This window comes from Diplotaxodon limnothrissa, linkage group LG19 (assembly GCF_057381915.1).
Source record: "Diplotaxodon limnothrissa isolate DT_005_m linkage group LG19, D_limnothrissa_male_GT1.1, whole genome shotgun sequence".
In the NCBI taxonomy this organism is placed as follows: Eukaryota; Metazoa; Chordata; class Actinopteri; order Cichliformes; family Cichlidae; genus Diplotaxodon; species Diplotaxodon limnothrissa.
Genome location: NC_140614.1, coordinates 18,391,099 through 18,401,785, shown reverse-complemented (window position 1 = coordinate 18,401,785; position 10,687 = coordinate 18,391,099). Strand labels below are relative to the sequence as shown.

The window sequence follows — 10,687 nt, the reverse complement described above, 5'->3', positions numbered from 1 at the left end:
ATTTTGAACATAACACCTTCACCGAAAATTTAATACCCATTTATATTTACGATGCTCTTGAATTCCTTTTGTGTTGCTTTTCACTTGACAGTTCATCCAAGTATATATGTAAAAAAAATATTTTGGTTTAGTTCAAACAGAATAATTAATGCAGTAATATTAATTGTCTGAAATGCATTTTTTAAAAACCCAAAACAATAAAGGACAAAAACTCAAGGTGAAAATTATTATTTTTTTATTATCATCATTCTTTTAAATTAACAAACACTGCTATACATATTGCTGTTTTTTATTAATTTTGAATCATTTTAAACAGTTAAAGCATTTGGAAAAGAAGTAATAGTAAAACAGAGGACAGAGACAGTAGATGACATGTACAGTAGAAGATCTACAGTCAATGGCTTTCCTATGTGTGTCGAGGGGCTCCAGAATATTTCAACATACAGACATGGTGATGTTTTTGGTTATCATTCCACCTTCTCATGCAGGATAACAACCAGCCACAGTAAATCAACCATTACCGAGCCTTTCCAAACAAGTAGCAGCAGCTTGTATTGAATTGAAAAGTCTGTTTTCTGCAACCAGCGCAACAAAACTCTCCCAACCATATCCCTTATTCTTCTCATAGCAAAAAGGTTTGCGATGGCACCTTCCTTTTACCCCTGACGTTGATAGTCATTAGGAATGTCTGAAGTAAACGAAAAAAATAAAAGAAAAAAGTCTCAGATATCGCTGTTGTGTCCTTCTCAGTGCATTAAACCCTCAACCCTTTAAGTTACACACATAAAAATAAAGACAAAGAAGTGTCATAGGTGTCCACTCTTTCATGTCAGGCCAGCTGTTGAGAGAGTCTTCGTATCCCTTCCTTATTCTCGTAAAGTGAACCACATCTGGCCCTCGTTTTAAGCCACTACGTTTCTAACCGAGTACCTCGATGTTGTATTCATGCACCCATAAATCACCACATCTGAGTTGAATTTAAACATCATTTCTTTACTAAAAGTGACAGATTTACAAACACAGTATAAACAGGGTTGACATCATTGGCAGCTGGCGACAGTCTAGACCACAGTGGCTTTTTCAAATTTAAGCAAAATCCCTCCTTTTCAGACAAAGACGGACGAATTACAAGATTACACGCGTCATAAAAATCTTTTTTTTCCCCCCCCGGCTTTTCTGAAACCTGACCAGAGTTGGAAAAAGGTAAGCGCTTTGTTTAGAGGATGAACGGCACAAAGAAGCCGAGGAGGGTTTCGTTCAAACTCTTCGACCGAAAAGACGAACCTCTCTTGAAGCGACGGAGTTTATTAAAGTACCACCTCTGCAACACTTTGGCTAGACCAATCAGCAGCCAGCAGTCCTGCAACGCTCTTCACAACTGGGTTCTACTACACATGAGAGATATCCCTGACATCAATGTAAATCACATACACTTTGTCAAAAACAGGTTGTAAAGTTCAGGTACAGAATCACTGAGGAAAAGCACACCAATACTACTGTAAAGTCAAGCCACTATGGCAAAATAGAAAGTAGAGAGTAGGAACTAGTCGTTGATTGAAAGTTGGCTCGTATCCTTTGCAACACTGAGGAGTGCTCGGGTCACCCTGCGGACGACCGCTTTGCTTTTCTACAGGCAGATTAAAGGAGAGGACAATGTCTTAACAAAACACTGTAAAATTTAATCAGCACAGGCCATAAATACAATTAAAGAGATGGAAAGAACATCAGGAATGTGCACACACTCTTTTCCTGAATCGAGTTCTGAAAGGACAAATCGAAGTGGGAAAAGAGATGAGAGGAAGTCTTTGCTCATTGTCTCTTTCTCCCCTTCCAGTAGAAAGCTGACCTCGTTTAGTGATTTATTTATTGATTCGTCTTGGCAGAGTGCAAGTGTCGGACACATGGCTTTTTGAACATTTTCAAAAATATATATATATTAAGAACGCGCTCTCTTGCTGTAATCACATCAACCAACGGCTGCCAAATGCAGGCATGTCTTTCTTCAGAATTGTCTGCCCAGTAAACGTTGACACTCTGGAGTTGAAATGGTGAAGGGATGATGCTTTTCAGAGTCGGTGCACACACTTTGACGAATAAAAAAAATTTTTTTTTACACTGAAGCAGAACGAGAAGAAACACGCAGCGTAGCCCTTGTGGGTCTCCCTCCAAAGGGGGGAAACGGCTCACATGGTCAGCTTGGTCTGGACTTTTCAGTGTGCTCTTGCGTCTTTAAAGACACCGGAGGGAGGGTGGGGACGAGGGCGCGCAGTCGATCCTTGTGTTTGCTTTCAGCCACAGTGTTTGTTTCTCAGCCGCGCCGAGACGAGCCCTCGCTCAGAGGGCCAGGAGGGTCGGTGAGTTGAGGGAGTCTGAGGACTGGTCGCCGCTGCTGCTGCTGCGCCGGTGGGCCTTGGAGCAGGATTCAGAAGAGGGCGAGGGGCTTTCGGGCTCCACCATGTTGGGGTAGGTGAATATGAGGTTTGGAGCATTTGGTGTGGCAGCCGGAGTAGATGCTGCCACCACTGGAGTGTTCAGGCTGTCTCCATCTGGGCTGTACATCCCGCCACCGATGCTGCTGCTTCCCAGACAAATGGGCTTGATGATTGAGCGCTGAAGCTTGCCCATATTTTCGTCCCTGTCCTCGGGCTCCTGCTTCACCACCACTTGATTCATCTGAGCCCGTGTGCCCATGTTGGTGCGCATGGTGAGTGGGAGCGGATTACACTGCTGCCCGGATGGCTGGTGGCGCTCGTCGATGGGCAGCTTGCACACGGGATTGTGGGCAACAAGCATGAACTCCAGCTTGTCTTTCTCCTTCTGCAGGGTCTCGATCTCTTTCTGCAGGTCTGCCTTCTCCTCCTCCAGCTTCTCGGTTTCCTGTTGAATATGAAGTAAAGTTTAGAACTACCACTTGCATTTTGCCTTAATTGGACAGTGGAAATACAGAGACAATAAATACATAGGAACTTCATCCCTGTTATCACCAAGCCACCAAAGAGTGGTAGACGATTTGTTTAAACTTAATAAAAACATGATGCAACATCTTACTAATGAACATGAGGTGATAAAAATCATCTTCAGCACTTGTGAAGTATGTAATATGAAGTTTCCAGACTGTACGTGTGGTTCTCTGAGAAGCCAAAAGAGGGCACTGTCTGTTTGCTTCAGTTTTCCCAAGCGCCACAATTTTATTAAACCCAGAAATTTGTCATGAACCATTTGGACTAACAACATGTAATCTCGAAGCCTTCTGCTTGAATTTGAGCGCCACATAATGACTGTGCCTTGTTTGTGTCTCAGAGAAATGAGATCCGCATCAAACAGTGTGTCATTAACGTGAGACACAAAAGACACAAATCCACACCATAAAGGCTTTCATCGGCTGTGAGACATGAGACATAAAGATAAGCTGACATGCTGTCTGAGACTCATGGGCAAAGGTATGAGGAAGTGGTACGCGAAGAGCCAAGAGAGGAGGCGCACAGCGAGACTCTTAAAGTGATAGTATCAGTTATTCAGAGAGTTCGAACACTCCAACTTAATGTCACTGAAAAGCAACACTCCTAGGTTTCTATTTTTTAAAGCAGGTGTATGAATAATGCAGTTTAATTTTTGTTTTTCCTTGAAGCATTGGCTGTGACTGTATGACTGTGTGTGTGTGTGTGTGTGCGCGCGCATGCTGTATACCCCTATGTGGAATTGTGAGACAAGCAATTTGCCCCTTTTACAAAATGTCCTGCATTCATGGAGACAGCTGCCTGCAGCAAATTCCATTCCTGGGTTCTTTTTTTTAAGGCCTGACAAGCTCAACCTCACTGTAATTTGGGTAATTAGTCCATTTAGATGCCGTTACTGTCTGCCAGGCAGCACTGTGAGACAGCCCTACCTCTGTCTACAGCTGGCCGAGACAAAAAGCTTTTCATTGCCTGTCATCTCTTCACTCAGACCTTGCACTCAGAGACGCAGCGAGAGTCAAACCAGTAATGTGAGGTTGTAAATTTAGGTGTGGACTTCAATCACTCATCAAGAATCTGGAGTCCTGCCAGGCCTCTAAACAAGTGCACCGTGTTCTCTGTGTATGCAAATATGTTTCTGTTTCCTTTTTGTTTTTCTACAAAATATTAAAGATGAAAAAGTTTACAGAAAAAACAAAACAAAACAGGAAGCACGGGGCTTTACTGGCTAATGGTTCTCACCACAAGATGCTGCAGCACTTAGATTTGTGGTATTTTTCTATGAAGACAAAAACAAGAACATTTTGATGGTGATCTCCTGGCGCAGGTCTTCTACTCACCCCTTGCAGCATCTCGGTGAGCTCCCGCCGACGGTTACGGCACTTTGCCGCTGCTAACTTATTCCTCTCACGCCTCACCCTCCTCTTCTCCTCTTCCTCTGGGGTCAGCTAAGGGCGAGAAAAGAAAGAGCATGAAAGGTAGAATGAGGTATTTGACAGACACACACACAATCAATACGAAGCGAAGAGCATAAATAGGAGCTCTGTGTGAGCAGAAAAGCAATCAAAGAGATTTTTTTTGTTTGTTTGTTTTTTACAGTGGTTAGCTTTGGCTCGTTACCTGTTCGTCCCTCTTGCGTCCTCTCCTGGTGTCCCCGATAGAGCGGATGACCCCAGGCCGAGCCAGTGGGTTGTGCGCAAGCAGACTGGGACCATTGGTCAGGTGATGGCCATATGGGTGGGAGCGGGAGTAAGGGTTGGACATAGAGGTGATGACAGTGGGCTGCACCATCCACTGCAGGTCTTGGCTTGTCGTGATTGCATTGATTGTGGGAATAAAGGCACTGTTGGAGCCGGGCATGTCAACCCTGTACTTCTGGAAAGAGAAGGGAAAAGATGGTGAAAAAGGATGCATGATGAAGATAAAAGTCTCCAGAAGAGGATAGATTTATTTCCTAATGTGCTGCTTCTGATCTATTCCAGAAGCATCTCTGCTGTGCTTAGAGTACCATCACAGAGATGCACGCACCACCACCCACCGTCATCAGAGTCACACATTTTTCCACATTTCAAGCTTATAGTGGTGATTCAGTCCACATAGGCGAAACACTGTATGTAACCCCTGGAGTGAAACAGTGACACATGCAGTGATTCATGTGGGAAAGCCCAAGGTGTCCACTGCATCTCATTTTTACTACAATGAGACATAACAGTGCACTAGAGAGCCATTTCACGTCTTCTTAAGTTCACTTTTGATTTGACGGGGCAGATGGGAAATGTAAAATTATATTTTTAATGGAATAAACTTTATTAAATTTATTTCACAGAAGATTTTTTTTTTTTTAAAGAAACATGCAATCAGGGGGGAATAGTGGAAAAAACCCAAAAACAAAACAAAACATGCAGTCACTGCTTTGTGAGAACATCTCAAGATATAATGTGTTCCAGAATGGTAGATTTTTGTTCAGACTGTCATACAGACAAACATTTTACATATCGTGCCTATATACATTTGTGCATCAAGGTCTTGTACAAACATTGTCAACACGAGAAGTGATGTTAGATCATTGTTTCTGGTATCAAAAAGGAGGACTGCCAGCCCGTGTGCGTAAATTACGCACGTCCCCACATCCCCGTTATTCCCGACTTTCCGTCGGATATCCCGGCAGTCTCTTGCAACTTTGTTTATCTGGTGAGTCATTGTGTATTGCATTTGTCGAGCACATGTGAAACGCGGTCAGTTCCAGTAAGGGGGGAAGCAGACAGCTGTAACAAGCCAGGCATATTATCCAGAATTATGCGAGTGGAATTTTTGGGCCAGATTAGCTTCAGAATAAGAGCACTGGAATTTACAATACATATAAACCAGGAAATGAATAACTGCCTACAAAGGACATTCAGTGGAATCATGACATTAGAGCCAAACAAGTCCGATTAAAATGATACTGGTCTTACAAAAACACGCGGGGGGAGGGGGTCGTTTACATATGTCTCCATAAACTAGCGAAGAGTTCATGTTCCAACCCTGTAATGGGAAACAGGCAGCCAGCGTGTGATTACAGGGAACCAGAGCAATGATACACGCTGTCCAAAAGTCTTTTACCGTAATGTTGCGTGAGCCCGAGGAGGCTTTTCCACAGAATTGCACGGCAGAGGGTGTGGGGGTAAACAACATGCCTGTTCCCGGATTTATATCCTCATATTTTTGAGATACCGCGTCTTCACGGCATTACACTGTCACACCTCTACTGTATCTAAAGTCTCACTCAGACTATGTAAAAACGTACCCTTATGAGATTTTGGTGTTTTAGATGCATCTCTACAATTACTACCGTGAACACAACGAGGAAGAACGGGCTTTTGATTGCCCTGCGCTCCCAGTCAGAGCGCGTTTCCAGCTGGAGAAAACGTGCCATGTGCAGCCCGAGAATTAGACTCTGATTCCATGTGGAATAATAACATGTGGTCACTTAAACGGAACTTAGATAAATTCTGCAGCAATACATATGGAATATTGAAACACCTCACAGCCCAACACGAAATGCCTGTTGCATCCACTATGAGCTTCATCTCTAGCTAGTTTATCATTACCACAGCATGAAAAGTGTAAAAAGCTCAGGTGTGCATTTGCTTTACACGCATTCGTCTCTGTGAGACAATTCGCAAAGAACCCAGAAATGTTCGTTTTACAAACGCACAGGGAATTTGGCAGAAAGAAAGGCGAAATTAACATCTGTAAATCACAGACTCGGATTTATTCCAGTGTGCCAAATTTTCCTGCAACAGGGCACAAACCACGTATGTGTCTTTTTTTTTTTTTTTTTGTAAATTGTTGGCATAAGACAATTGTACCATAAATTTACGCAAACTCGCGCATTGTCGCCAGCTGCGGTGCGCACTAATGGAGAAATGTAACATTAGACAAAATAATCAGTGTCTAAATATTATAAAAGCAAAATCATTGTAATATTATTAGACTGCACCTATGCACAGATTGACTACTGCCCCTGTTGAGTCACTGATTCGAACCGTGTCACTGGGTTCATTCGGATTTGTGTCTCCAGGCGACCCGGAAAATTCCTGTTTAAATTCAGTTAATGGCTGGAAGTAGCAACACGATGGAATAATTTTCTAAAAATCGGACTTTGCACAAGAACGAACTGACACTTTCATGTTATCCAGAATGCATTCATTAATAGATTAATCTGCAGCCAGTCCTTTCCTTCTGTTACCTGGTAGCTTGAGGTAGAGATCGGACTTCCGATCGTGCTGCTGCCGCTTGTGAAGGACTCTGGCTGGGCCGGAGAGGTGCTGCTGCCGCGGGACGAGGTGTCGTAGTTCCCGGAGTAGTCCTGGTACATGATCCAGGAAAGAGGAAGATTTCAGTGCACTGTTTGAGCTCTGAGAGCCTTTTTTTTTTAAATCCCCGATGCAAAAAAGGCACCAACAGGAAAAAAAAAATCCTCTGATTCGAGAAGTCGTTAATTTCCAAAGCAGGAGAAAAAAACAAAAGTGCAATTTTGCTCCTGTAAACTGACCTAAAACATTTTACTGATAATACAAATCGTTTTTTTCTTGTGTATTATCCCTGCTTGTAGAGTCTATTTCTTGTTGTTTTTTTTCCTGGAGCCGCAGGTAGACCTACACTACGCTGCAAAAGATCCTCTCAGGTGCGCAAACGTCAGCTTAAAGTCAGCAGCACACCTTCAGCAGTCAGATCCAGCAGCGACAATCAAACATGTAGTTAGAGTGACTCACACAGGTTAACATTCGCTTTAAAGCCTATTGCCTCTCTACTCTTCTCAATATTTTCCGTCGCCTTGCCAGCTACACTCCTCTGAGCTCTCTTTGCTGCTCACGGAACACTTCGAACTTTTTTTTTCTTTTCCTTTTTACCACACTTCCTAGAGATGACTCACTTCAATGGCACTATGAAGAACTGCAACGGCTTTTCAACACCAACGAAAGAGCCTACGTCACGCATGGGGCGTTGCGACTTCAGCAGGGAGGGGTTGTCTCTGCAAAAGGCAGTGAAAAAGGAAAGATCCGTTAGCACCATCCTGCGCTCTGCGGACAGCAGGGAGAAAACCGAAAAGCTGGGATTCGGTAAAAGTGGTCCAGAACATGTGTGGAGGGGTTTATTTTTTGTTACGGACGTCAGTGCTGCCGCGGAGTTCACTATTTGTCTGACTTGCTTGGGTCCATTGACGCATGTTTCCTAAAATGGGCAGTTGCGTCAGCGAGCGCGTGTGGGTTTCCTTGGTAAAGGAAGCGTCAGACACTGGAGGGATTCCCTCCCCTCGCGCGCTGTGGTCCGGACTCGGAGCTCACAGCTCGCCGGTCCAGGTTCGGCCACCCGGCAGTGATGAAAAACCAACACATTAAAGCTTAGAAACTTAGAACTAAAGCGACTCTGCACGGATACGCGTGCACCCGCACACACCGGGAGCGAGTGCTGCGCAGTAAAAGCATTTATTAAAAGTTTCTCAGCTTCAAAATGAAATCCATATCTGTAGCTGTGCACAGCCTGAAAATTCGATAAATCAAATAAAGACAGAGAGGAGGGGGGTGTCATGGTGGGTGTAACTATTTCATGTCCACCAGCTTTCATTTGCTGCTCATATACACACTCGGCGATTGGACACGCGGCGTTTCTGCACAATTAAACCTTTGTGCGCTTTGGCGCCGCCGCATTGTGCCTAATTTGGAGAGAGGTGGCACACAACACGGACGGTCAGATTAATGTGGCCCGCCGGTTAGTGCAGCACGGCGGCTTCAAAGGAATCTCGGTGAAATGTGGGCTAATTGTAATTCGGACGCACCTCATAAACAAGGGCGCAGCGCCCAGAATGTGACACGTTACACGATATAAAATGGCGCATTAAGTCTAATCCCATCTGCCACGGTTTCTATTTTAATCTGCATCACCATAACTGCTGGTGCCGCGCGCGTCTTTGCCAGAAAGCCTCGCTCCCATCAGAAAGTTTGAACCGGGGGAAGTTGCGCTGAGGGAAAAATAATCTGCGGGGGGTTTCTGGGGTGACCAGTCAGCCGCCCGTTGCCTCACTTTGTTCGCTTGCTCATAACGTGAAGACGTCAGTTACACATACAGGTACTGCAGCTCTCCTATATGTCACCCTTTCCAGAGTTACTGGGTGTCATTCATTTTCGCCCCGTTACCTTTTGACCTGCGCACTGATCTGTGACGCCCTGCCTGTCGTGCGTTTTAGTTTCCCGAAGATGTTGAGTAATTCTGTATCTGAATGATACTAATTAATGGTTAATCTTTTGAACGCAGCGGTGTTGCTAAGCGACGCGTTTTCTGCTAAATAGCTAAAGGGTGGGTAATCTAATCTGCCATCCCATAATTAATGCCGTAATATCATTTGAGACGCACCCATGGGCGTCAATTTGGGAGAAGCACGATGTGGCACTGTGACAACCTTTATATGGGTCCAAGTTTGATCTTTGAGGATCATGGGACACGCAACAGTCAGTCAGCCAGAAGCTGCTGCTCCAGTTTGTCTTCAGTTTCTTGGAGTTAAATCGCAAACTCTCCGACTTCCGAAAAACTGCAGCTTCAAGGAGCTCAAGGTCAGGGGTCAGGTGACACAAGAGGGTGTATGTTCAATGTGCGCACTGAGATCATCTTATCTATCCATCACACATCAGAAGGAATTTGTTATACAGAACATCTCATTCAGCCTGACGTCCGCTGAATGTCCACTGAACGTCCGTGCGCAAGAGGCTTACCTGGCCGCGGCAGACGCGCTTCAGGTGCTCGTGACGCAGGAGAGTTGATGCCTAATGCTGCCTTCAGGTACCGCCGCATAAATCCGAATGAGGAGATTGTAAACAAAGGGCAGTCAATTCAGGTTCGGGGGGATACATACAGAATATATTAATAAGCGCTAACGTAGATAGTTATTATAACTTAACAACAAAACCCATTTCATGAAACCACCTAACATGGCCTATAGTAGGAAATGATCATCTAATCATGCATCATAGACATCAGTCACACAGCGTTTTCCGTTTGCAGGATCACAGTCCTTTGATGTTGGGTTGTTTTTTTGATTTTCACTTTTTCTGTTGTGTAGCACATTATGAGTACTTTAAAGCTACTTTTGACTCCTTTTTCCCAACCACATTATTTTGCGCAACAAGATGTTAGATATAGGGCACGTTATGGATTATATTGCAGTCATCATAACATCAGAATCCCCAAGATTACTGGAAGTGTTTCGCAAGCATGATCGTAGGAATAATAACAAATCCATGACAAGACGTCCATTTAATTTTGGTCATTGCTGTCAATGATCCAGTAGAGTACTTTTTTTTCTTTAAGTGTGCTGTAAAATAATCGTTGTTAAATTACAATGCTGTACTTTCAGCTCTAAAATAAAGTGGTGTTTTTTACGTTGTAAAACATTTTGCAGTTTTGTTCTGTATAGAAATCTTTGCAACAAGTTTGCTGTGTGATTTTCATTGTACTGCTGTTTGAGTGTTCCTGGTGTCAGTGCCACAAACAATTTATTACCCTAAATAAGATACACCCTGGAGTCAGTTTCTAGTTGTTCTTCAACCATGACAAATACTGAATGCTTTGATTCTCCAATTTCCCACACCCAGGGACATTTCCAAGATATCCAAGAAGAGGAAACATTTTTTGGGGGTCACGTAGAACCAGAAGTTAGAACATCTGATTATAAATAAATACAGAGAATGGGTGTA

At 43.8% G+C, this 10,687-nt stretch overlaps 1 protein-coding gene across 1 annotated transcript; it reads right to left on the bottom strand.

Annotated features, from left to right (window-relative positions):
• Nucleotides 1–277: 277 nt before the first annotated feature.
• fosl2 (FOS like 2, AP-1 transcription factor subunit) lies at nt 278–7,910 on the bottom strand. Its single transcript, XM_085343169.1, has 4 exons — nt 7,186–7,910; nt 4,575–4,829; nt 4,295–4,402; nt 278–2,877 (listed from the first exon to the last, which is right to left on the bottom strand). Exons 1-4 carry the CDS (start codon nt 7,312–7,314, stop codon nt 2,335–2,337), a joined length of 1,035 nt encoding a protein of 344 aa, XP_085199295.1. The 5' UTR covers nt 7,315–7,910; the 3' UTR covers nt 278–2,334.
• Nucleotides 7,911–10,687: the final 2,777 nt, after the last annotated feature.

Excerpts from the sequence above, each read along its gene's own strand:
- fosl2 (XM_085343169.1), bottom strand. The coding sequence starts at position 7,314 with ATGTACCAGGACTACTCCGGGAACTACGACACCTCGTCCCGCGGCAGC. Across the intron at positions 4,830-7,185 it reads TCTCTACCTCAAGCTACCAG|AAGTACAGGGTTGACATGCC; the intron begins GTAACAGAAGGA and ends TTCTCTTTCCAG. Across the intron at positions 2,878-4,294 it reads TCACCGAGATGCTGCAAGGG|GAAACCGAGAAGCTGGAGGA; the intron begins GTGAGTAGAAGA and ends CATATTCAACAG.